The following is a 27,441-nucleotide window of genomic DNA, read 5'->3' as shown; positions in this document are numbered from 1 at the left end:
AGAGGATTGGAGTGGAAGACCCGGGTTGAGCGTCACCTAATTCAGCCACCAATGTACCTCCTGCTTGAGGCAGGGCAGGAGGGGCACCCTGTACTCTAAGGAGTGGGAATGCTGAGTCCAAACAGACCTGAGGTACCACTGCAGTTTCCTCATGTGAAGTCTTGCTAAAGGCAGCATAGGTATAGTGGAAGCCATGTAGCCCAGGAGCCTAAGGTACTGGCTTGCAGTCATTTCTTTGGTGAGAAAAACCAAAAGCAGATAACTTGTCAAGCTTTCCACCTTTTGAAGAGGAAGGTAGGCTTTCATGATGTCTGTTTGAATCCTGCATCCCAGAAAGACTATGTCTTATGTAGGTTCCAGTTGAGACTTTGGGTAATTGATCTGAAACATTAGGGACTATAGGAGTGCAATGTTTTTTGCAAGTGTAGCAGGAGGGACTGTTTGCAGTCTACCTGAATGAGCAAGTCGTCTGAAAAGGGGAGTATTTAGATCCCTTGTGTCCTGCAGAAGGCAATCACTGGTGCCAGACATTTGGTGAAGACTCTGGGTGCAGTGGAAAGGCCAAAGGACAAGGCAGAGAATTGAAATACACAGAAGCCTACAGAGAACCTTAGGTACCTCTTGAAGCTGGACCTTATGGGGATATGGAGATAGGCATCCTTAATGTCCAAGGTGGCTATGAACCCTTCAGGGAGGAGGAGCGGGAAGAGAGTTAGCAAAGTAAGCATCCTGAAAGTGCATACATGAAGGAAGAGGTCAGACGCGAGATGTCTAGAATTGGCCTCCATGGGCCGTCTTTTCTTGGAACTAGAAAAATCCTGTAGCAAAAGCCTTTTCCCCATAGCAGACTGTGGGACCGGCTGGATGGTACCTCGAGCCATAAGGTTGTCTAGCACTGTTTTTAAGAGGGGAAGTTATTCTTTTGGGGTCTGGGGAATTCCCTTTCTCTTTGGTGGAATGATCCAGGTCATGAAGTACCCGTGTTCTATTATTGAAAGAACCCACTTGTCTGAAGTGATGAGTCACCACACTTGGAGACAGTGAGAAAGACTAAGGAGGGACAGAGGGAGGGGGTGGGGGTTTCAAGGTTGGCAAGGTAGTCACACACTACCTGCCCTGTCTTGAAAGGGCATCCTCTGGCTGGTAGACGGTGTGGCTCTAGCAGGAGTGGATTGCTTCCTGGTGCTTTTCCTAGGCCTAGAAGAGGGAGCAGGCTGTGAGTGCTTTCTGATGAACCGAGTTTTTGAAGGATAATTTCTTTGTAACTTTGGAATTGGGGATACCAATATATGCTTTAAATCTTGTATCTCTTTCCCCTTTTGTTGTAATGACTTGAACAAGTCTGCAACCTTTGCTCCAAATAGGGCTGAGTTCTCCAAAGTAGCATCTACCAGCTTAGCCCTAAAATCATCTGGTAGGGGATGAAAGCGTAACCAGGAGTACCTTCTTAGGGCAGATGCTGATGCTGCTGAGCTGGCTGAGGCCTTAGCAACACCATAACTGCACTTGATAGATTGCCTGGTAACCTGAGAAGTCAGGGGAAACAAGGTAGCACAGTTGAGCTTTGGCTCCTGAATCTGCAGAGTCAGACATTTTTTTTTTAAATATTCTCCAAAAGGGATAATGCATATTTATACGTGTGTCTGGCAACTGATTGCTCTGAAAGCCAGAGTTGCAGATGTGTACATCTTCTTCCCCAAATGCTCCATGGTTTTGCTATCCTTATCAGCAGGGAAGAGGGTAGTAGAAGGCAGTATTTTCGAAGCCTTATCAGTGGAGATAGCAATGGTGGCCGAGTCTGCAGCTGGGCATTTTACTAGAAGTTTTGCTGTCTCTGGGACTTTATAAAACCTATCAGATCTGCATGGAGCTGGGGGTTGGGAGTCTGGATTCAAGGATGCTGTTGAAAAAGCATCCAGAAAGGCTGAAAGAATGGGAGGAACAGCAGTAGGGGCTGTGGAGTCCATCTGGATGAGGTCATAATACCTTTTTTGTACCTCAGTCATCTCAGATAATTCCAACCTAAAATGTTCCCTCATTTTAGCTAGTGTCCCCAAAGGTTAGATCTTTTGCTGGGGAATCTCCATCAACAGATTCTTCCTCTGGGGAACCATATCCAAGTGGGGAAGGGAGCTGAGAGGCACAGGAGAGAGATTCTTCAGCAGAAGCATCAGAGTACTCTTCCATGTGAGAGGGTTCTGAGGCCTGAGGCCTAGGGCTCAGAAATGGAGGAGGGATTGTGGAAGTCCCAGGTGTATTATGCCTCAGGGACATGAAAGCATTAAATAGGCTTTGAGAGAAAGCCTGTCAATCCGGTAGACATTCTGTAGCAGGGGATACATGCTTCCTTCTTCTTCTGTTTGAGTGATGGCCTAGTGGCGTCTGAACAGAGGAAGGCCTTGGGTCAGACAACTGCAAGGGGACAGAGCAATCCAACTGCCCTGCCGAGAGCCCTGGTTACCCCCTCGGCGCCAGAGACCAATGTCCGTAAAGCCTCCATGGATGTGCCTTCCACACAGGATTGTGCAGCTTCAGAAGAGTTATCCTCTATATCCGGGTGGTGGAGCCCTAGTGTTAAACCAGACCGACATCAGCCACAGGCTGAGTGTCGGACAGTGGAGGCACAGTGACAGTAGTACACCTTGCAGTCTTGGCCTTTTTCTTTGGTGGTTCGGCAGGCAAGTCGGAAGAACCCTCCATACCTAGTGGTAACGGTTTAAGATGTTGGTTCTCTAAATATAAGTTGAGTGCATGGAGTCAGCTACATAGAGTTTTGAGAACAAAAGCCTGTCAAATAGGGCAGGCCCTGTAGTCGTGCAATTTACCCAAACAAAACAAGCAAAGATTGTGGGCATCTTTGTGTGGTATCTGACAGCTACACTTATATCTGACAGCTACACTTACACTTGCCCTTTCTGGATGACATGAACAAGCATTAGAAAACTATGACTGAAAAGAAAGTTCCCCAATGAGATACTTATCTGTGTTCTCAAGAATCCAATGGCTGGGAAGGGAGGAACACCTGATGCTCGACTGACGGCTGAGAAGTTCTGAGGTATGGCCCATGCTCTGCTGGCCATGTCAGACGTCACACAAACCATACTGTGACTGAAATCTTTTGTATACTGGCCAGACATTCGGGTAGCAACAGGAGAAAACCCATAAGTACAGAATACTGCAACATAGGAACAGAAGGACATCAAAGTGTTTTGTACTGTCCTGATCAATGGTAAACCCACGGAGCTCAAAGTAGACACTGTTTCAAAGTGCAATGTTATGTCAGCAGAAACATTTGCTAGAGTAAGAGTTGGTGAACAACTTAATTTGGTCAACTGTGTGAAGCTTGTAGCTTATGGAGGTGAAGGCTCAGTAGTGTTTTCATGCTGTTCAGCTGGGAACAGTTACAGCTTGCAATTTTATGTAGTCAGAAGACCTGTGCAGTCATTATTAGGTCTCAGAGAGAGTTTAAGAATTAAACTGCTTTCTTTTACCAAAGGAGTCCATCATGTAAGCACATGTCCTAGTTCCAGTCTTACCAATGCTATTTTCTCAGAGTAAGCTGATATTTTCGAAAAAAAGCTAGGCAAACATCCAGTTGTGTACTCCAAGAAATTAGACCCAGATGTCAGTCCAGTGGTAAGACCAGTGAGAAAAGTTCTGATAGCTATGCAGGACAAAGTCAAGGTCCAGTTAGCTACAATGGTGCCACAAGGTGTGATTTGTCCAGTCACAGAACCAACTGAGTGGGTATCTTCCATGGTAGTTGCTCATAAGAAAAGCTCAGATGAAATTAGAATATGTACTCACCCAAGAGACTTAAATAAAGCATTAAAGAGGCCCCACCATCCTATGTGTACAGTCAAGAAGATTGCTACCCTCATGCCAACTGCCGCCGTTTTTTCTGTCTTAGATGCAAACAGTTCATTTTGGCAAGTAATGCTTGATCGTAAATCTTCACTACTGACTACATTCAGTACCCGATTTGGTAGATACAGACTTCTCAAAATGCCTTTTGGAATAAATTCTGCCAGTGAAGTCTTTGAGTGTGTAATGCAGCAAATTTTTTTTTCAGATTATCAGTGTGCTATAATAGTAGATGATTTACTAGTTGGAGGTAATGGTGAAGCAGCATGACAGAAACCTCAAGAAAGTTTTCTGGCACAGCACATGAAGTGAACCTAAAGCTCAGTCCTCTGAAATGTAAATTCAGGCTACTAGAAGTTACTTATGTAGGTCATTTATTTACCAGTACAGGCTTACGACCAGACAACATCCAAGCCTTACAGCATTTCCTTGGTATGGTTAACTATTTGGGCAAGTTTATACCAAACTTCAGTGAATTATCAGCACCTTTAAGAGAGCGGACATGCAAAAATGTTGCCTGTTCATGGTTGGAACAACACCAGGGAGCATTTGATGACCTTACATAAAAAATTGCCAGTCTGCCTATGTTAAGATACTATGATGTCCACAAACCAGTAATTCTTTCCTGTGATTCTTCAAAGTTCGGTCTTGGTGCAGTTATTCTTCAAGAAGGCAGACCAGTAGCCTATGCATCTAGAACTCTTACCCAGACTGAGATGCAGTATGCTCAAACTGAGAAGGAACTTTTGTCAATTGTGTTCGCATGTTCAAAGTTCCATGATTATATTTATGGCCATGCAATCCAGATTGAGACCGATCATCAGCCTCTAGTCACTATTTTAAAGAAGCCTACTCACAGCTCCAGCAAGACTACAAAGAATGATGCTCAGATTACAAAAGTACAACTTCAAAATGGTCCATACAAAAGGCAGACTTCTTTATCTGGCTGATACCTTATCCAGACCGCCCAGAAATACCACAGAAAAGCTTGATGCAGAAAATTTTGACTTCGATGTCATGGAGGTGCGTAAGTTTTCTACCACAAGACTTGATGAGCTAAGAGATCACACAAAGACTGATCTAGTTTTGCAAAAGCTCAACCACTTCATCAATGCTGGATGGCTGTCAAAGCAATCTTGTGTACCACCAGAAGTGCAACCTTATTTTCCTTACAGAGATGAGATGTTGATGAAAGATGCATCATTTTCAAAGGTCCTAAAGTTATCATTCCTACTTCCTTACAACATGAGTATATTCAGATTTTGCATCGTGGCCACCCAAGTTCTGTAGCTACTAAAAGAAGGGCAAGAGGACTAGTATTTTAGCCCTCTCTGTCAAAAAACATTAATAAAATGCTTTCACCTCATTCAGTATGCAACAGTACTAAACCGCATTTGCAAAAACAGCCATTTCAGGTAAGCCAGATTCCTGAACTACCTTGGTCAACAGTAGCCACTAACATATTTGAGTGGAACAATCAGAATTACTTAGTGTTGGTAGACTCTTATTCGAACTGGTTTGAGATCAATCTACTATGTATGTATGTATGAGTCTTTCGGCTTTTCCTGGTTAGGGGTCGCCACAGTGGAACTCCGGTCCGCTAATGATTGGCAGTTGATTTTACGTACAGAGTTGCCAGCCCTGACACACAACTTTCAACGAAGGTACGCCCATTCACGCATGTCTCCACGCAGAAGACGCTCTAGCTGAGAATCGAACCGGACAGCGACTTACTGTGAGGTGACAACGCTACCACAGCACCACCACCGCGGATCTAACCTAATGTCCAGTACTGTTACTACTAAGTTGAAATGTCACTTCTCAGTCCATGGTAGTCCACACAAAGTTATTTCAGACAACAGTGCCCAGTTTACCAGTCAGTTATTCCAGAAATTTGTAAAAGAGTAGAACTTTATCCATATTACTAGGAGTCCAGAATACCACCTGTTAAACAGCCTGGCTTAGCATGCAGTATGAAGTGCAAAGCAATTACTAGAGAGGTCAAAGCGTGACAATACTGTTATCTTCTTGAATTTGCTTAATCTCAGAAATATACCCAGTGACAACTTACCTGGCTCGCCTGCTCAGAGATTTCTATCTAGGCAAACCAGAAAAACCTTGCCTATCAGTTCCAGTTTGTTGGTGCCTAATGCTAAAAACACCAGAGCAATCAAAGCCCAGCTATTTTAAAAGGAGTTCCTTTCAGAAGTCCAGTTCTGATAAAATGAGCAGAATTCTTCATCCACTGAAAGAAGAAGAGATAGTGAGGATGCAAACTGCAAAAGGTTTTGATCAAATTGGTCAAGTGAGAGGTATATGTGCACAGCCGAGATCCTACTTAGTGGAATCTGAGGGTACAGAATACAGAAGAAATCGCAGGCATCTTCTACCGGTGTCTGAATAGATATTGCAGCATTGTACCTGTGATACAGACTCTATATCTCAAAGCAACCCAGACGATGTTCCTGTTGAAGGACATGTCTCAGTACCTATTGCAATTCCTGATGACGTCCCTGATGCTCATGAAGTTGAACATTCATTAAAAACAGTCCCTGTTGCTAAACCCAGTTTTAATTTTTATGTCACACGATCAGGTCTTATTTCTAAGCCTAATGTAAAACACACAGCAACCTGGACATGATTGTTTTATTTGTATTTAGCTCTGCATAATTGCATATCAAAGGATTATTTCTGCACAACTGCATGTCAATGAATGTTGTCATTTTCAGTGCATGACTTATTATTTCAATGTGAGGGCACGTGCATATACAGAGAGCACATGCAGGCAGCAGTGCCCTTTTGAGAGAACAGCCAGAGTGTTAACATGTATGAGTGCAGTAGTCAGTCTGTTTATAAGTGTATTTAAGTTTACGTTACTAAGCCTCAATCCTGATGTGTTTGTATATAATAAAGCTGCTTGAACTGAACCTACAACTGTTCGTCTGTTTTATCTTGACTAGATGAGCGACACATAGCACCTCTTCTGAACATCAGACACCTGAGCACAGTCCCATTTGAAAAAAAACACCATTCTGAGAATAGTGTCACCAAAAGATATCTCCTCAAAAGAAGAGTCAGGACTGATAAGACTCTTCTTCGCAGAACCAAAATCTAAGGAAGAAGTAATCTGAGAAGAATACGTCAGAGAGTCTTCATCAGAATCTGCATCATTCTCCGAGGAATCCTGTTCCCTGGGTCTCTTAAGAGGGATAGAAGACCGAGGAGAAGCAGGAACAGAAACTCCCTGTGGAGGATTTTTAGAGCCATAAAAGCATTTAACTGGCCTTGAATGAACTTTTGCCATTCACTCTAAGGATCTTCAAGAGTGGGAGACTTGCTTAGTTTTCCATTTCTTTTTCAGAGGGACGTCAGCCTTAAACACCTTAGGTGACTTTGCCCCCTGACGACATTGTATTATTGTAGGCGGAATCTTTTCCCTAACTAATATTTGACGAACACCACTAGGCCCGTCGGTAATTATCAGCCTCGGTTCCCCATGTACATCCGAGATTAAATGCAAAGCTTCCATGGATGTGTGTGAAGGCAGTTGAATGCCTACCTCCGAAGCAGTCATGGCAGAGGAATCAGACGATCCTCTGGGCTTTCACTAGCTTCAACAGAAATGTCCTCTGGAGACGGTACAGTCAAAGAATCCTTCACAGACTAACCCTCAGGCTGGGAAGATCCTTCCAGTGTGTTTAGCCAACAGTTTAAGTTGTTGGTTTTCTAAATAAATTGCTAGGGAAGAAAGCCAAATATGCAACGTCTTAGTGATGAAAGCTTGGCAAATTGCACACGAAATATGGTCATGGGAAGCACCTAAGCAAAACAAACACTGCTTGTGATGATCTTCAAAGGGAGTTTGGCTCCTACATGGCATTTCTCCATTGTGGATGACATGAAACCAACAACCAGAACAAGGCAAAACAAAGAGAAGAATATAAAAATAAATAAATAAATAAACAACGGGCACTTATCGGAAACGGTTTTGTAACCAGCAGACAAACCAGCATTCAGACTGACAATCGAAGATGGTGTTCAGACTGGTGGCAAAGAAGTTCTGAGGATGGTACATCCTGACATCACCTTTATGCCCTATGCTGTGTGATGAGAGCATACGTGTGACTTACGGCATACTCATTACAAACTAAAGGATTTGGTATACTGGCCAGATGTCGGGTTGCCCTAGACAGGAGATCCCTATTGTAAAGAACACTGCAACTGTGATACGGAAGGACATCTTCTTGGCCCTGGGAGAGACAGTAGGGGGATAATTTTTTCTGCTGAAGTTATCAAATACACTAGTTTTAACTATTTCAGAATCACCCTCCTAAATCACCATAAGGGAAAAAAGCAATGAGTACCTGTATGGGATAACTTAAGATTTTTTTATAGTTCCTATCCACTTACTCTAGTCAATGAGCTCCACCTTTCTGTAACATACTCCTTATGAGATCAATTTTCATTTTTATATTTACTTTTCTCATTTTCTGTTTCTATCAGGGGTTATGAAGCTTTGGTTTATCACTCTTCCTTGATACCACTGCTTTGGAATGTATGTTATAATTCTACCCCAACAAAATTAACATGATTACATGTTACTAGAATAAAATAACATCCTGACTGCTACAATAATTTAATATTTGTCCACAGCACACGCCAAATCTAAGAACTGGTCCATTTCAGTCAAACCACCTGCCTCAGTAAAAATAAGAAAATTAATTAAACAGACAAAAATGGATACTTCTAAGCAGTAAAAATAAAACACTTAAAGACTAACCCAATGGTGGAGCTGATACAAGGCTACTCTTCTCCTTTGGGAATAAGTGTTTCCTCTGGGAAGAGCAAGGTACAGCAGAGTAGTCCATGCTGACCTTCATTAAAGGCAATTGCCAAAGAAGGGATAATCTTGGGGGAGAAGGAACCAAATGAAGAGGAAGACTCTTCATCGCTCTCCATATACAAAGAAGGGATCATCATCACCTCTAATACACAGACAGGACAGGAAGCAAAAGCGAAGAGGGATGATTTTTCTTCTAGGTAGCTCCCAGTGGGACAGACCTATGCACTTGTCATGTGGATGGAAAAACAGTGTAAAGCGGCATGCTCAGGTGTAGATGACTGGACCTCACAGTGTGGTAGAGATGTGCTTATGAAGTGTAGTGTCTGTGTCTGAGACACCTTTTGTAAGGCACAGCACTAGCATCAGCCACTTCTGCTGTACACTGCCAATGTGAAAGGATATGGCCATCTCCCACCAAGCACTGAAGAGAATGAAGACACCCATAGCTATGATCGAAGCAGCCATAATAACCCAAAGCTAGGATGGTGGCAGTCAAAACACAACAAAAGTTGGACAGTTAGCAGGGGTCTATTAAATCCTAAAGGTCTCAGTGTGGCCAAGAAAATAATTTCTAGAAATTCGGGACCCTGTCTACAACAAGCAGTGGAACACATTCTTACTCCAGAACACTGATCCTTTTCTCAAGAGTAGACATCTCTCTGCTTGCCCTCACTGTTACCCTAGGACAACAAAGAAGGTACTGACCGTTTACTACAGGCGGATATCACCACTTAAGAGCGGTTAGAGGTTGTCACAGTACACACAAGAAAAGATGCAAGCTCAGACCTGGTTCTAGTCTCATGCTCTCTTGCTTTAGCTCATAGAAATTAAGTTTTGGTCTTCCTTAGCAATAAAAAACACTAAAATGGAAAAGTTATGTCTACATTGTTAACCCTCAGCTTTCTTTGTGGGATCCCATCACAGCAGATGTGTACACAAATGGTATGCATCTGATAAGCCATCTTCTTAACATCACAATATGTTTTCTCTAGTGAGCTGCGGCTCATGAAAGTGCTGGTACCTGCTGCACCATCTGAAGCTGTGCTCTGGATCCAGGCAGAAAAGCTAGCTACTACAGTATTTCAGTTCAAAGACCTGTCAACTGCAGAAGCACAGGGAAAGAATATAGTTCTTAGGCAGTGAAAATGGGAAATTTCCAGTAAGGTTTTATGATAAGCTCCAAACTAAACAAGCTTCAAAGAAAAAACTGATGATTCCACTGCCAGATGCAGCCCCTTTAATATGACACATGGAAACCTAAGTGCAGGCTAAGTCAAGAAGCTTAAAATTCAAAATCAGGAAAAAAAGCTAATGACAGGGCACTTAAAAATAACCAAGCCTTGTACCACTTTAAAAGACCAAACAAAGTATGTTTTTGTGACAGTTTTTGCTGCACTGCTCGCCCAGTATCACTGTGCAGAGTCTGAAATTCAAGAAAATTCTAGAAATGTGGGCTACAGCTAAGAATACCAGATAAAGGCAAGTAAAATGGCTGTAATGGTTGTTTCTGCAAAGGAGGTCTGACAAAAGTCATAAAAGAGCCCTGAATTAGGCATACACGAAAGGCAGGATCCATACGTTGGAGTATTCTGAAGACATTGCTGGGATTAACATCATTCTTAGGAGTCATAAATGACCAAAAAAGAGACAGTAACTTCAAAATGGTTGGTTCATCTGGGGTCACAACTGAAGAATTCAAAGAATCCTGTATGAGTACAGACAACACACAGCAGATTTGACAGATTTGTAGACAGACAGAAGTCTTTGATCACTGGATCGCAATGAATGGCCAACTGGGAACATAATTGTGTAGATATGTTGCATAACATCTATAAAGTTACCAAAGTACAAAATGTTAACATTTCCATCACAGGCAGGTGGAAATTAACTTTTTCTAAAGGACAATGGTTGTTTCTTTAAAAACAAATATCTTAACATTCTATAATTCATTGGGAGATATCAATGAAGCAGATGCATGAACAAATTGTATGCATCTGACAAGCCATCATCTTGACATCACAGGGAGATCTCCCCAGTGATCACTTCCAAAATGGTGACATGTTGTTATCTGGCATCACATCTAAAAGTGCCTCATCACCTCATTCTAATAAAGCACTGTGTTTGTTAAACATTGGTCTTCCAATGATGTTAATTCTAGCACTGCACTCATTTAAGAAAGTTAAGAAGTTGCAAGCATTGCTCAAGTTTGCTCCCATGGCTGGCCACTTAATTCAGTCCAAACCTAAGTTATTACCACTGCAAGAGTTAACAATCCCACAGACTAGGGAAAGTAAGATGTTTACCACCTCTTAAACATGTTAGCTTATCTTGAAAACACTAGTAGGGTAGAATCTTACAATCAAAATTCCAAATTGCAAAATCAGTTCCAAAATGTTTTTGGGACTTACCTCCGTATTCTGATACACTATTAAGGCCTACATCATCAAGTTGGCTTGACTCTCCATAAACTAAATTAAAAGAATAAATAAATACATTTCTCAGAATTTTATTTTTTTGACAAACTCTACATACTAGAAAAATAGCAAATGCAAGTCACAAAATACATAACATACCGCAAAGGTATGTATATTTTCACATTATACAGCGACCCCCCCCCCATTAATATTCCAAAACGTGCATGCTGATTGGTCAGCATGCACGTTGTAAATCAGACTTATACTAATGGAAAAAGGTCCGGTCACCTGGACTTTTTCCATTAGTACAAGTCTTTTTTTTTTTTCTTACAGCAACTGAGAAAGCAAGATCTCCATTGCTTTTTAGAAAGTGTCTCGCTATGTTAAAGGAGTTTAACATAGCGAGACAGCTTTAAAAAAAGCAATGGAGAAAGGAAGATCTCCATTGTTTTTTCTAAAGCAGTCTCGTTATGTTAAAATCCTTTAACACAGCGAGACACTTTCTAAAGCAATGGAGAAAGCAAGATCTCCGTTGCTTTTTAGAAAGTGTCTTGCTATGTTAAAGGAGTTTAACATAGTGAGACACTTTCTAAAAAGCAACGGAGATCTTGATTTCTCCGTTACTTCCACCCGCAGCTCTGATGTACTGCGTAAGAATACGCATGTGCAGTACATCAGAACTGCTGCAGAATACCGGACAGCTGCAGAAGGGCAGCAAGGAGGCATTATACAATGCCATTATTTCAGAAAACTAAGTATTTGTCTTCTTAAATAATGTCACTGTATAATAGCAATAACCCACGCCTGGGTGTGGGTAATGCTGGATTTACCCACGGTTGTCTTTGTTTGGCCACTCGGGCTTCGCCCCCGTGACCAAACCACGCCAACCGTGGGTAAATCCAGCATTACCCACACCCAGGCGTGGGTTATTGCTTAATTATCATCCTTAGAAAAGTCATTCTTTGCTTTGGCTAGCCTCATTTATGTGAAATATTTTATTATTTTCCTAACTTTTTTTTTTAATTTATTTGTTCGTTTATTTTTTGCTCACATAACCCCTTATCACCTTCATCTTCTAAATTTAAACAACTGTTAAATGAATTTTCACTGCACTGAGGCACAGATCTACAAATTAAAAACAAGACAATAAGAACCAATTCTTGACCTGCACAACTCCTTAAAAGACTTACATTTTAAGTGTCTACACTTGTGCAACAGACAAATAAATCATGATGTTTTCTGTTTTTGCTCGCTATAACTATTCCTGAAATGTTTTAGGTACCCTATAACACTGAGTAACTGAAATAGGCAGACAGGCACACTGACTTCAATGTTCACGAAAAATGGTCATTTAACTGACATTTTTCAGAAGCATACTGTTTACTGATATCACAACGTTCATATCAAGGAAAACGCTGTGCTTCCCTGACTTACAAGCTTTGGAAACCAATTTTCCAAATCAATATTTAGGACTCAATAGGGAATTTTGTGTTTATCTTCTAATTTTGCACTTCAAAATTCTGCAACTATTATAAGAACATGACTAATAATACGTGAGCAGGATTTGCTGAGGGTAGACCTACTGATGTGCCAGGCTTTCTACAAGTCAAAGACATGACCAAGCATGTACATTCCAAACAGTATGTAATCAAATATAATACTTTTCTATCCTTGTTAATATGCTGTTTCTTAGTAGTCCATAATTTAAGTTTAAATGTTTACAGAACAAGAGATTTCACGCAACTGTTGAAAAATACTAACACCTACTCACAACCTCAGAGACATACTGAAGCATTTAGTAAGGGACAGAACAATATAGCACAATACTCTAGTGCAGGAATGTAGCGGGGTTTCCTACAAGTAAATGCAGCTCTCTACTATTACACAGACACACACACACACACACACACACACACACACACACACACACACACACACACACACACACACTTCTAAACATTTTATTACAGTGAGCACAATACTAAATGAAAGGTTTGTTCATGTATTTAAGCACACTGTTTTTTTCGGTTAAGTATGAGTTGAAACATTAATGCATTCATAATACCTTAATGCAAGAATCTCCACTGCAGACAGAAAGTACAGTTCCGTACACTTACCATAAATGTAGATGTTTGATTGTATTCACTGCTGCAGTCATCACATTTGGGTTATCTCTGCCAGGGTAGCCCTCGGCCAGCCCGAATACCAGAGACTCAGTACTTCTGTGTCGGTTGCTGTCACTTGAGGACTGTCATCAAGTTGTCAGGAGTATAAAGTTCATAGGTTAGTACTAAGTTAACTGCTCTTCCGAGCCATTTTAAACCTAGCCAATTATCCCTTGTGAGACTCAAACCCTGCATCTTGTGCTTGTAAAGCAAACACCTTAACCATTAGGCCACCCTCCCAACCTCCCAAGTAAGGCAGCCAACGCCATTACATCAGTGTTTCTTGCCCTAACCTGTCAGAAGCCCCCAAAGTAGGCCAGGTTTTGGTGGAAGAACCCCACCAGAGGAAAATAAATACCAATAAGTCCCTTGTAAGGAAAAAGAATAAGGGGGATGGAGGGAAACCAGGACTGCAACAGTGAATGCACTAGAACATCTACATCTATGCTAAGTGTACACAAATGTACTATGCTCTTCATGTTTCACTGTTACAGTCATCACATTTGGGTAGATTCCCAAAGCTGAGGAAATGGATGGAGGCAGTCAAGGAAACTAGGGGCTGGCTAGGATGCACTGCAAGACTGCAGAGGCAAACCCTGCCTGGATTTGGAGAAGAGAAGCAGGTGGTAATGCTTGGTGAAAGTGTGAACAGATGTCCAGATGGCAGCCTCCAGGATGTCCCTGGTTGGGACTCCTCTGAGGAAAGCTGCAGAGGTGGAGGCTGCTCTGGTGGAGTGTGTCCTGACCCCCTTGACGGAGACTTTCCATGTTGTTTGTAGCAGAAATGGATGCAGTGTGCTGTCCATTTGGAAATGGCCTTCTGCCCCTGTAGCAAAGCTAACCAGCAGTCGATCAGACTTTCTGAAAGATTTAGTCCTGTCCAAATAGAATCTGAGCTGTCTGTGCACAACTAGAGAGTGAAGAACCCTTTCCCCCTTATTCTGAGGATTAGGAAAGAAGGTGGGCAAGTGAATGGATTGGTTGAGAGCTACACTGGACTCCACCTTGGGCATGAAGGATGGGTTAGTTCTGATGGATACCCTGTCAGCATATAAGATGATGAAGGGTTCCACAGCCATGAGAGCTTGCAGCTCAGAGACTCTTCTGGCTGAAGTGATGGCTAGAAGGAATGCTGTCTTCCAGGAGAAAAATATTAGCTCTGCAGAAGCAGCTGGTTTGAAAGGGGGCAAGGTGAGCTTTTCCAGGACAAAATTAAGGTCCCAAGCTGGTGTTGGTGCCCTTCTGGGGGGCCTCAAGTTGCTAGCCTCTCTGAGCAACTGTTTGATCAAAGGGTGTGAGAAAAGTGGCTGCTCAGTGGGAAAATAAGCAGAAATAGCAGAGGCATGAATTTTTATAGAGGAGAAAGAGAGGCCACTGTGTAGTAGGTCAGCTAAGTAATCCAGGATGAGATGGATGGAGGACCGTGCCATATTGGCTCCCTTAGCCTGGATCCAGGTGCAGAACCTTTTCCATTTATCTGCATAAAACTTTCTGGTGCTAGGACGTCTGGCCTCACGGATCACATCCAGAATCTGTTTACTGAGGATGGCAGATTGGTTCGGGGTTAGGGAATAAGCCAGGCTGCCAAATTGAGTGTCTGTAATTGGGGATACATGAATTCCCCTTCCCTCTGGGTCAGGAGGTTTAGAATCTGAGGAAGATGCCAAGGAGGCAGCAGGGACAGGCTGCGCAGCAAGGGGTACCAGTGTTGCTGGGGCCAGTCTGGAGCAATGAGAATGGTCCTTAGTTTTTCCTCCCTTATTTTGAGCAGTACCCTGGGGATGAGAGGTAGGGGAGGAAAGGCATAGACCGATAGATTGACCCAGGGGAAGGACAGGGCATCCACTTTCCAAGCCATGCAGTGATGCTACCTGGTGCAGAATTTGCTGAGCTGATGGTTGGTGCGGGAGGCAAAGAGGTTGAGCTGTGGACTTCCCCATTTTTGAGTTATTAGGGTGAAGGTACTTCTGTTGAGTTGCCACTTGTAGGGGGCCAGAAGACTTCTGCTTAATTGGTCTGCGAAAGAGTTGAGAGAGCCTGGTAGGTATTGTGCTAACAGGTGTAGCTGCATGGAAGAGGCAGTGAGCCAAAGGGTCATGGCCAGCCTGCATATAGGGTAGGAGCGAGTCCCTCCCTGCTTGTTGATATACCACATCACAGTGGTGTTTGTCTGTCTTGATCAGGAGAACCCCTGGAGAGAAAAGGAGTTTGAAAGCTACCAAGGCATTCTGCACAGCCATCATCTCTTTTTGACTGATGTGCAGAGGGATTTGCTCTGGGCTCCATTGGCCATGTATGTACCTGGCGTCTGGGTGGGCACCCCATGCGTAGTCTGATGCATCTGTTGTGAGGGTCTGGGCGGCGAGGGGTGGGGAGAAGGGCAGTCCCTTGTTGTGGGAGCATGCTGTTGCCCACCAAAGAAAATCCTTTCTGAGGCAAGGAATTATAGGTAGAAGAGTTTCCAGGTCTTCAGAGTGTTGACACCAAAGGCTCTTTAGGTACCATTGTAGTTTCCTCATATGCAGTCTGACATATGGAATGAGTAGTATGCAAGATGACATGAACCCTAGAGCTTGCAAGATCTTCCTTGCAGATAGCTGGGTCCTGGTGGCTAGCTGAGAAAAGTAGGCTGTCAGGAAAATTTGTTTCTCTGGTGTAAGCTATGCCATCTGGGATGCTGTGCCCAGACTTGCTCCCAAGAAGATTATCTTTTGGGTAGGCACCTGTTTGGATTTCTTTTCAATGATTGTGCACCCCAGGGAGATTAGTAGGGTCTTTACAAAGGCCAGGTGCTTGAGCAGCTTTTCCTGGCTGTCTGCCTGAATAAGCCAGTCGTCCAAGTATGGGTACATTTGAATATTTCTTTGTCGCAAAAGGTAATGTCAGGAGCGAGACATTTTGTGAAAACTCTGGGAGCAGTAGATAAGCCAAAGGGAAGCACATAGAACTGAAAGTGTTGAGTTCCTGCCCTGAAGCAGAGATATTTCATGCATGATTCCTTGATAGGAATGTGGAGATAGGCCTCTTTTAGAACTAGGGTGGCCACCCAAGCATCTTTGGAGAGCATGGGTAGCAGCTGCTGGAGGGTGAGCATTCTGAATTTTGGAATCACCAGGAAGGTGTTTAGAATGGATAATTCGAGGATGGGGTGCCAGGTGCCTTCTTTTCTGGGCACCAGAAAAAGCCTGGAGTAGAAGCCTTGGCCTATCTGTTCTGCAGGAATGTGCTCTACTGCCCTCATAGAGAGCAGGGAAAGGATTTTCTTTTGAGCCTCTACCCACTGATTGGGTGGTAGATCTGGGAACCCTTTTGGGTGTGGAAGGAAAATTTGCATCCCTGGGACACAATGTTCAGAACCCACTGGTCCTTGGTAATGGTGGCCCAGGTGTTTGAGTGAAAGGAGAGTTTTCATCCTAGGGGTAAGTGAAGGTGGGCAGAGGGTGGGGGTGGAGGTGGAGGAAGCAAGTCACTGTGAGTTCTTACCGTAAGGGGGTGGCTTAGAACTCCCTGGTGTTGAAGTGGAGGTAGTCCACTGCTTAGATCTCTGCATTCCCTGGGCCTGCTGTCTGGGGGGGGGGGGGGTCTGTTTCCACGGGGCCTGGGCTGGGCCGGTTTACTCGGAGCAGGAAAGGACCAGTGCTTGGAGAGACAATGCCTGCTGAACCAGGGGGGCTGTACCTGTAAGAAATCCTTAACTGTTTGCGTAGATTTTGCCGATTAGTGCCAAACAAGTTATCTTTGTGCAAAGGGGCATCCAACAATTTGGATTTGACATGGTCTGGCAGGGGATGTTCCTTAAGCCATGCAAGTCTTCTAATTAAAGATCCAGTGACTGCTGCCCTGCAAGAAGCTTCTAGGGCATCACAACCACAGTGCAAAGTGTGTTTAGTTACTTGACCTGCAGAATGCATTAAGTCTTGTAAATCTTAGATTCTGTCAAGCAGGAAAGGAAGACATTTTCTGTTTCAGGAGTTCCAAGGTATGTTGCTGAAATTTCAGCATATGGAACTGACAATTTAGTGCCCGGGTAGCAGACGTCTATACTTTTTTACCCCATCTGTCCAAAGCTTGGAAATCCCTGTCTGAGGGGGTAGAATTCTTAGCAGAGGTTGCTTTAATCCCTTTTGGCCCTTCAGAAATGACCTCATGGTCAGCTGTTGGATTTTTAAAAAGATATTTGTGTGCATCAGGGACGCTATAGGACCTGTCTGGTTTTATGGGAACAGGAGGTAGGGTGTCAGGAGTCAAGCTGGATCAGAGAAAAACATCCTCCACAACATCCAGGACTGGGGGGATGGCCAAGGCTTTATGCTGTGGAAGATCTAGGAATTCCTTGAGTCTCTTTTTTGACTGAGGGTAGTCCTGATTCTCCCATTGGAAATGCTCCCTTAAAGTATGGAGGGTTTCCCCAAAGGAAAAATCCTCTGGGGGAGAGGCCAAAGGAATGGAACCCTCTGCATCAGAATCCTCATAAGTGAAAAGGAGTTGCATGTCTTCATAGTCAGATGCATCAGAGTCATCTGACTCTTGTTCAGATAAAACTACAGGGGACAAATCTCTTTTCCTTTTGGAGGGGGTAGCTTGGCTTCCCCTGATCAGCATTATAAGGTCTTCCGCCATTTTAAGCATTTGAGACTGAGACAAGGTAGCAGGCGCCTGAGTGTGGGTCATTGGTTTCTTGGGTGTAGTTTGAACCCTGGGCCTGAGAAACTTGGTCGTTTTTGAAAGAATGGTAGTCGCGAAAAAAGTCAGTTTGTGTCGAGATTCGGTAGTGCGAGATTCCTCAGAAGCTGGTGCCTGATCAGCAGCTTCGGACCCATCCAAGGTAGGGACAACCGCAGCATCCTTAGTCAAGGAAGAGTTTTGTGGCATACTGGACTCCAAAAGGGTCTCAGTAGTGGCCTACGAGTCAACTGAAGCGGGCATTAGGGGCTGCAAAAGTGCCTCACTGAGTACCGGAAAACAGATGACTAGCTTAATGGAAGTGTCGTCGGTAGGTTTGGACCTGTGCGGTCTGTCTCTATCTTTATCTTTACGTTTTTTTGAAATATCTGCTGTTGGATGGCTTATCGAAGCCCTATCGGAATTTGAGGACTGTAGGCGAAAATATCTGGCTACAATAAGGGCCCGAAGACGGATAGTTCTGGCATTGAACAAAGCACAGAAGCGACAATGGGGGACGTCGTGGTCTGGGCCTAAACAAGTGATGCAGTAAGAGTGAAAGTCTCAGTGTGGTATTTGCTTTCCACAGGCGAGACAATTATTAACTGTTTCTGACATTGGTTAGTGCAAGAAAAAAGGATCCCCAACAGGGTACTTAGCTTTCGAAGACTTCAACTTCAATTCGGTAGACAAAACTCAGGCAGCGGCTGACCAGCACTCATGCAAACTGCTTCTGCTTAGGGCTCCACAGCAAGAAAGACTGATGTAATGGCATCAGCTGCCTTACTTTATACTCCTGATGACCTGACGTCAGTCCTCAAGTGACAGCAACAGACGCAGAAATACTAAGTCTCTGGTATTCGGGCTGGCCGAGGGCTACCCTGGCAGGGATAACCCAAATGTGACGACTGCAACAGTGAAACACGAACATCTTTTTTATACTGTTTTAAACATATTTCAGTACTAGTGCATAAACAAACCTGACGCTTGTTCCACTAAAAGTCTGTGTGAAAAATGCCACTTTATGTAAGAAATACTGAGACTGTGTCTCTTTGACAAATCTTCAAATCTACTTCACACGCTTTCAAAGAAAAAAATGGTAAGGGTAGTAGTTTAATTTTCTTACAGCTGTAAATGAGATGGCTGTTAGACATCTGAGATAGAAACATTTCTTTTCTAAAGATCAGATGGACTTTGTTCCAGAGAAGCTGTCTGCACTGTCCTGCCCTTAATGACAAAACGTGTTTTTTTCTGACTTATATGCGCAAGGTATAGGAGTTGTCTAAAATAAAGATGATAAATTCAGAATGTTTCCAACTTACTTTCATCTCCTAAATGTGTATATTGTTTTCAGTGATGAGACTACATCTTGGTGACAAAGAAGTCAGGCTCAAAAAATGAACTGCAAACGCAACGCCATACATTCTCATTACATAGAAATATTCACTTATTCATATTTGTTAGCTTTTAATGTCCGGATGGAGTTCATGACAGAAAAAGATTTTCTAACATTTTAAAATATCGTGAACAATGAACCCAAAGGGGCATTTGTTTTTCTGAAGAGCCACAGTAATGTTTTAAATTTTATGCTCCTTCACATTCATTTTTCATCATTTTTTTCATAAATATTTATTTATTTCTATTTGTTGGGAGACACCCCCTGTATAGATACACACACACACATATACATATATGTGCATACAGGTGACTTAGGTTAAAAAGAGGTTAGCAAGTAGAGAAATATGGGTTCCTATTAGATGACTAAAGACGCATTCTTTCGAATGCGTCTTAGTCGAACTTAAAAAGACGAAAAGGCAAAATGACGAAGCGGCATATAAGTGAATACATTCCCTGGGAAAGAAATTGCTTGGCCACATCCGTTACTTTGCTGTTTTCGTCACTGTAGTGCGATCTCGGAGTTGGCATATTTAAGTAGTGGGGGGGGGGTTGTTTTTTATTTTTTTGGAACAGCGATTTTTTTCCCCTTGGAAAAAAAATCACTGTTCTAAACGTTCGAGTTTGTAAGCTTTCGCTTACATGGAGTCGATAAATCATCATTCACTTTTCTAAGCGTTCGATGATTTAATATAGACCCGAGAAATACATAGCTCACTGATACAATAGATGAGCATAACAGCAGCTTTTAGAAATACACAGAGGAGCTCTGGTTTGGATTTATATAACAATACTCAACTGTGGGAAACTGGCTGGCAAACATCAATATCTAAATGAAAGCATGTGGGTGCAGCAATAATAGGTAGCAGCATTTACATGCATTACCCCATTTATCCACTCTACAAAAAATATATAGAAAATTATTAATGAAAGATCTAGAGCTGGTTAAAGAGAAATATATTATAAAATGTAGTCATTACAACTATAAGTCACCAACAGTTACAGGTTTGGTTGTTAAGTTTATGACCTACTGGCCTTCAACAGGCCTGACTAACGAAAAAGGAACAGGTGCTTAAGAAACCAGTAACCGAATGGTGTAAAGCACAAACACTTCACCGGTTTCAATACTTGTTGGAATTTAATAAGATAAAATACAAAACACACAAACGTCAAAACCAGATACGTTTCCATCACCAACTTCTTCAGATTTTGAAGAAGTTGGCGATGGAAACGTATCTGGTTTTAACGTTTATGTGTGTTTTTTGTATTTTATCTTATTAAATTCCAACAAGTATTGAAACCGGTGGTACATATATATATATATATATATATATATATATACACACACACACACACACGGATATATAAATAGAATAAAATACATATGAACACAGAAACACATGCATATGTAAAAAAAAAAAAAAAAAAAGCCACTTTTGTTGGTGGGTCTTAATGCAGCGAAAGCATTTGATAGAGTCAGATAGGATTTTAAATGTAGAGCAATGGTAGCATTTTCATTCTGTGATAGAATAATACGGTTAATTAGGAGGATACATGAAGGTTTGGAGGCGAGAATTAAGGTGGGAGGGTTCCTCACTGACAAGAGCTGTTTGAACAGAGGAACCAGACAGGTGTGTCCTCTTTATCCTTCATTATCTACTTTACATTTAGAGGCAATGGCAAAGAAAATAAGGGACTCACAAATTTAGGATATAAATTATATGATAAATTAGCCTTATTTGCAGATTATTTTGCACTTGACAGACCAAGTAAAGGACATTTCTGTTTTATGAAACATTTTGTGACAGCTTAATTTCTTTGTGGGATACAAAATTAATGAAGATAAAGCAAAGCTATAGCAATCAGCCATGTACCCAGACAAGAACTGGTTCAACAATACCCATGCTTTTGAGGAAATGATAAGATGAACTATTCAGGTATGTGGTTTAAAAATAATTATGTTACGGAAACTAAGGATATATGGAAACAGACTAAACAAAATATAATACAAAAATTGAGAACAAAGGAAACACTTGACTTCAGATATGAGTAGCAAGATACTGGCAGTAAAAATGTTTTTATTCTCTTTCCTTTTACATACACGTCGGGCATATTTTTATCAACCAAGGGAGAAATTATGGACTATAATTAATAAAGAGGTGAAGGAATTTATTCCGAAGGGGAAGAGGGCAAGAGTTTAGTGGGATACGTTGATTCCCCCCTTAGAATAAGGTGGTTTAGGATAACTAGATTCCAAGAGATACTTTAACACTACACAGTTAAGGTTTGTGCACATAACACAAGCAAAAACTTACAAATAAAGTGGAATGGAAAGAGGATGATGTGTGAATGGGAGAGGGGAATCTAGAGAAACAAAAAGGGAGCAGAAATTTAGATGCAGGTCCTTAAGGACAGTAACAACCATAAAGAATATTACATTTAAAAAGTAGAAAAAAGATGTTAAGAACTAAGCCAGAACAGGAATACAGAAAGAAGATTTTACTAACAGGAATGACTGCAAGCAGGGGTACAGATAACAGGCAAAGATGGGGCTACAGTTTTCTGAAGAAAATTAGCAAAGGAGCTTATTACTGGGATCTTGGGAGCAAATTACTACAGAAGGAAAAGTAAATGAGTGGGATAAGGCCAAGCAGATGTTTGTACTAGAGGTTACAGGCTGCCTTCCCTACCAGAGACTGACAGGCAAAGGGAAAGGGATAGAGGAGTGCAAAGTGAAAGACCAGCTCTGGTAGAGTTTTTAGATGAGTCTAGAACAGAAGCTGCTGTTAAAAAAGGGAAAATTAGTAAGGCATACAAAATATTGCTCTTTAACTGTAAGACTTAATCAGAGGAGGTTGGAAAACATTTGGAAGAGAGAAGGAAAGGCAATTTACAAAAAGAAGTGGAACAAAGTCTGTGTGATTCACTTCACATACGCAACAAAGTCCAGAAGGTTTAGGATTTTTGTTTGCAAATGTTTTTATACGTACTTTTATACCCAAAGCAGATGTCAAAGAATTTTCCTTGGGTAGATAAAGAAAGTTGAAGGTGTAATGGGAAAGAGTCTCATTCCTCCTTTGAAAACAATAAAATGGACATCTGCCACATGTTCCCAGGCTTAGGCGTCCATGGAAGCTACAGGCATGTTGGCCTCCAAAGGAGCATCATCAGAGCCTTGCAGATGAGTATGAGTTCAGCCTGGAGGCTTCAGAAGTGTTTTGTTGGAACCAGCACCCTTAGAATGACCTCAAACAACAGATGCATGGGTTGCATCTTCCACATCTCTTATAACCTTCACCTTGTGTTCCTTCTTGTGAGCGATAACAGCTGAAGAAGACAACCCTCAAGACACCATAGTGAACTGGGTGAAGGCCTCAAGCCTCTTCCAATCAAGCCAGTGCTGCAGTGAATGTTCCCTAGTGATTTTAAAGGTAAACACCTGGCAAACACCTAGGCATTTTGTTTTGGCCCCAGAAAAAAAATGCACCAGCTGTGGTAATCTCTATAGGGAATCAAAGTACCAGAGACACACCTCATATTTTTGGTCTCAGGCATAAGGCTGACAGGACATTCTACTACTCCCAAAACAATCACCAGTGACAAAATGCAACCCATTTTAACAAGAAGGTGAAGAAAGGTTTTCCAGCAGGGCACTTATCTAAACTCAAAAGCAGGCTAATCATGCCAGGAAGATGATTGTGATTCTCAGTGCTGAAACTTTGAGGCACACAAATCGAACTATAGCAAGAAAACTCTAAAGATGACAAAGGCAGACGTCAGCCTTATACTGGGAAAATCCTGATGCCCCACATCATGGACATTTGCTACAACTGAGGGGAAGAGTTCTGAGGTACTGAAATCAGGCCGGACACATAATACCTGCAATTAATTGAATAACGTAACCCAACACTGAAGGATATCAACAACTATCAGGACTGTCATACTGCGGTTTTGGAACAGGGAATATTTCACTGTTGGGACTCAGTCCCTTACCAGCTCTATTATTAATGTGCAAAAGTTTAAAAAACATACGACTTAATTCAACTGCACTGATGCAATTTGCAGATCACAATAGAGGAAATGCTGAAAACAAAGCAACAGAGACAAAATATTACCATGATACGGGCTGCAGAAGTCAACCAGAGTTACAGGTCGGTGGAAAAGTAAGAATCTGAACGTTATGGGAAGTCCGCAGCCTGAAGCTGTACTTGTTCATAAACAGCAGAACCAATACCCTAAGTATTTTATGAAGAAATCACAAACACATGTACAAGACAAATGCACTGAAACTGAAGTTACAGAACAATGAGCGACCAGAAGTGTCACAACCAGTCTTGCTGCAAAACAATAAAGACAGTGAAGCTGTAGACAGACTTCTGATGTTGAGTTTCCAAATGAAACTGTATGTTGTGCAGCAGTAAATGTCCCAAAAGCAACACCAGATGTCCAGTATAAATACTGCTATTAAATTATTTAATTATGGCAGAGCATTGAAGAAATCAGGCAGATATATGGACTGTTTCAAAATTAAGCATGACTCTAAGAACTGAGACGTTCAGTATTGAAAATGCTCTTGATTATATAAAAATGCTGATTCTGATGTAAACTGTCTACGCCATGTATAGTGCAGTGTTAATACACAATGACGCATCCTTATCATAGGTATACATCGTTTAGTTTTAAAAAAAGGGGCTTACATCCTTAAATGCCTATAAGCTAGCTATAATGATTAGCTTGTTATACAAGTTAAAGAAGCTCCAGAGAATTTGTAATACAGACCTCATGGAACTGACACCACATATCTGTGTGTTATTTCCTAAGCCTCCTGATACAGTATGATAGAGTGGAAAGACAGGTATCTGCCCCATCTACACTCACCTGCATGCTCCCTAAAGCTCTGTACAGACTTTACTGCTCTTTATTGTGTTAATGCTGCTACTCTGAATCCTAAAATAAAGACATTGGTTACATTTTTTAACATATGCATTGTTTGTGAGGTTACTTCCTAGGAAATGCTCTGTTTTGCTTTAAATAAGTGAGTCCTGGTCTGGGACATTTAAGAAAGCCATAAAGCCCTACCTATCTACACAAGTTACTGCTGACTTTTGAATAACTTAGTATGAATGCACATAATATATTTATTTCATATTTATTAGCTGCTTCACTATATTAAAATACATCTTTTTGGTATGTATTCCTCTGCTAATACCTGCTTCATTTTATGACATAATATCCAAATGTCTGAACCTTTAAGCTCAAGAATCAAAACAAAGCCAAAAGCAGTGATGTACAGGCACCCAAAATTAGGAAAAGATTTAAATACTGGTATTGCATACTCAGTTGCTAGAATAACAGGTTTTGCATTAGAATGCAATTTCTAAACAAGAAGCATGAAATGTCAAAGGCCTGCCACTATTTAGTAATTGCAATCCTCAGTGTATGACAGAAAACCACACATTTTATGTGAAACAGACCAAAAATATGAGAAAAAGCCAGGATATTCTATGAAATGAAGGACACAAGAATAATTCTAGGCAAGGGATCACAAGGACCACAAGATGCCTATCCATATTCACCTTTAAGTAGACACATTTAACAGTTTGGGACTCCCTTTTCAAGCACTTAATACTGCTCACCTCCCAAACTCAGCAGGGCTATACAAAGCAATCCTGTTGTAAATCTATGTCTACCAGTCAGTCATCAAGACTAGCCTCAAAGGTAGCCAAAGAAGCACTCTGACATGTAATAATAGTATATTCCCCAGCAAATGGATTACGTTAAATTAGGAACTTATCTCTCCCACAAACATTATTTGTTGATGCAGATTTATATCTCTTGTATGGGTGTTTGTAGAGCCACTGCTTTTGTGCACAAAGAAAAGGTCAAATAGGATTGGGTCTTTCACCACTCAAAAGGCAAGGCACAGGTCACCTCCAACAGCCTGTGGGCTACAGACTAAAAGGAAAGCAGTGCTAGTCGAGTGGGATTACTTGAGGGATTGAAAGCCTTGGCAAGGTATCTTTGGGGCTTTTCTAGTTTTGTGATGTTTCAATTTATATGTACCAAAGGGAAATTCTGTACTGAATGATGAGTATCACAAAGGAAGAATACAGTGACAGCATGATTTCTTTGGATCTTGAAAATATTACTTTGGAAATTAACTAGGCCAGACAGAAGGACTTCCTGACTTTTGTGTAAATATGACAATCAAATGAAAAAAAAACTTTCCATGCAAGTACCCAGGTCACTTTCAACAATGTCTGTCTGAAGAGTACCATTTATAACATATCCGGTAGGAGAGTATTTTTGCCAAATGCACTTTTTTGCATTTAACTTAATACTGTTTTCAGTACACCGGTTATGTGCAAATTCGATCCCTTGCTGGAACTGTTAATTATCACTGAATGACCTGATAACAGTGCCGAGCTTGCAGTGAACACTTCTGGGGTACTGGACTGGATATCTGAAAAAATATGCCACATACGAGCACTGATCCCTGTAGTACCCGGGTTAAAATTTTATGTTAAGAGAGGGTACCAGCACAGTACAGACAGTTCTGAGCTATGATATTATATGATATAAATACAATACAGTGAAATGCTAGAAAAATACTCAAATTTAATTCTGATTCTGATGTAAAATATGTCTACCACCTTTTTCACAATAAAGGCCTACTATAAAACACAAAGCTGAAAGCAAAATACTGTTAACAATCACATCTGCAAGCATGTGTTCATGCTGGAGACAAATCTACCATTTTTTAATGCTTTTGCTCAGAGCACACCTTTCTTTTCTCTTCCAAAGTATCACACATTTGTTTTACCTGCTTTTCTGATAAGCAAACCATAACATTGTAACTGATAAGACATGCTGTAAAGCAACACTTAAATGACATTGTGTGCAGATGAGAGACCTTGGTAGTCACATTTTTTTAACTTAAAGCATGCAAAACATGTATTTAACATACAACAAAGACATACTGGTTGCAAAAAGCATTAAGACCGTTATGCAATATTTATAATATTTGAGTGGAGGAAGTGAGTAACTAAGGATTCATTTTAGTCATTTAACTGCTCTGCATTAGGGTGATTAAGCTGTCACTAACCCTACTGCTACAGTTACTACTGTGTTTTATAACTGCACCGAGCACATAAGACTGGCCAGTTACAGACATTAATCAGAAGACTTACACTTACTGTCTCACAAATATATGCACAGATGTATACTCTAAAGTCACATCTGTAAAGTTTCACATGGCACTTAACCAAATGTTTCTGAAGAAAACGAAAGATGCATGCATACTGATCAAATAAGACCAGTTCCAATGCCTCCATACTCCATGCTGCATCTGTCGCAACAACAAAGTAGGGTTTCCTTATATTCCTTTACTTAAACAGTTCGGAATGAAGAGCAGTTTCTACATACAGTAAAGACTGCCACCCAGAGGAGCAAAGCAATAATTTCATATTCTATACTGAAGTTTCTCTCATTTCCATTCTGAGTATAATTATCTTTATGTTTATTTTAGGCTTGCAGTTATATTTCAGAACACTTCAAAAATGTAGCCTCTTCATATTTCTGTTTGCAAATATATTCTCAAGTTACAGCAGTAATACATGCTTAACCTGTTATATTAAATGAAAAGCAAGTGGAAACCAAGAAAGTATACACACTCATCTCACATTTGCTAACTTGTACAACAGTAATCATATAAACTAATAAATACAATTCTGCAAAAACTCTTAACAGTTTTGTCTTCACCTTGTTCCAAAGTACATATTTTCCCCCATAAATTTGGTCCCTTTTAAACAGATAAGATCATCTTGGCATTCATGCCTATTTTCAAGGGCTGACTTTCCAGCTTTGATGCAGTGAATGTGTAAATCCACAGTGTGGGAATCAAACACAAGACTACAAGTCGCAATTCATTCAGAGCACATAGGTTTATAATTACGGTACCACTCCATCAGCCAAGTCATGCTTTTCAAATGTCTATAAGATGACAATGCCTTATCCCATGCCACTTTCTCAGCATGTTGCAATTCAACAAATGCTTCTACATTTGCAGCCTCTAACAATTGCTGAAAACTTTAAAATT

The 27,441-nt window shown here is 41.3% G+C and overlaps 1 protein-coding gene across 3 annotated transcripts in view; it reads right to left on the bottom strand.

Annotated features, from left to right (window-relative positions):
- The window catches only part of RPS6KC1 (ribosomal protein S6 kinase C1), a 1,896,815-nt gene that overhangs the window by 1,055,623 nt on the left and 813,751 nt on the right, over positions 1-27,441 (bottom strand). For all 3 annotated transcript variants that reach the window (XM_044055506.1, XM_044055508.1, XM_044055507.1), the window contains one exon: positions 11,116-11,175. In XM_044055506.1, the coding sequence (XP_043911441.1) occupies positions 11,116-11,175 (60 nt within the window). The remainder of the gene's footprint in view (positions 1-11,115; positions 11,176-27,441) is intronic.

This window comes from Protopterus annectens, chromosome 1.part2, assembly GCF_019279795.1.
Source record: "Protopterus annectens isolate FY-2018-M chromosome 1.part2, PAN1.0, whole genome shotgun sequence".
NCBI lineage: Eukaryota > Metazoa > Chordata > Ceratodontiformes > Protopteridae > Protopterus > Protopterus annectens.
The sequence above is the reverse complement of the archived record's forward strand: the minus strand, read 5'-3'. Positions and strand labels throughout refer to the sequence as shown.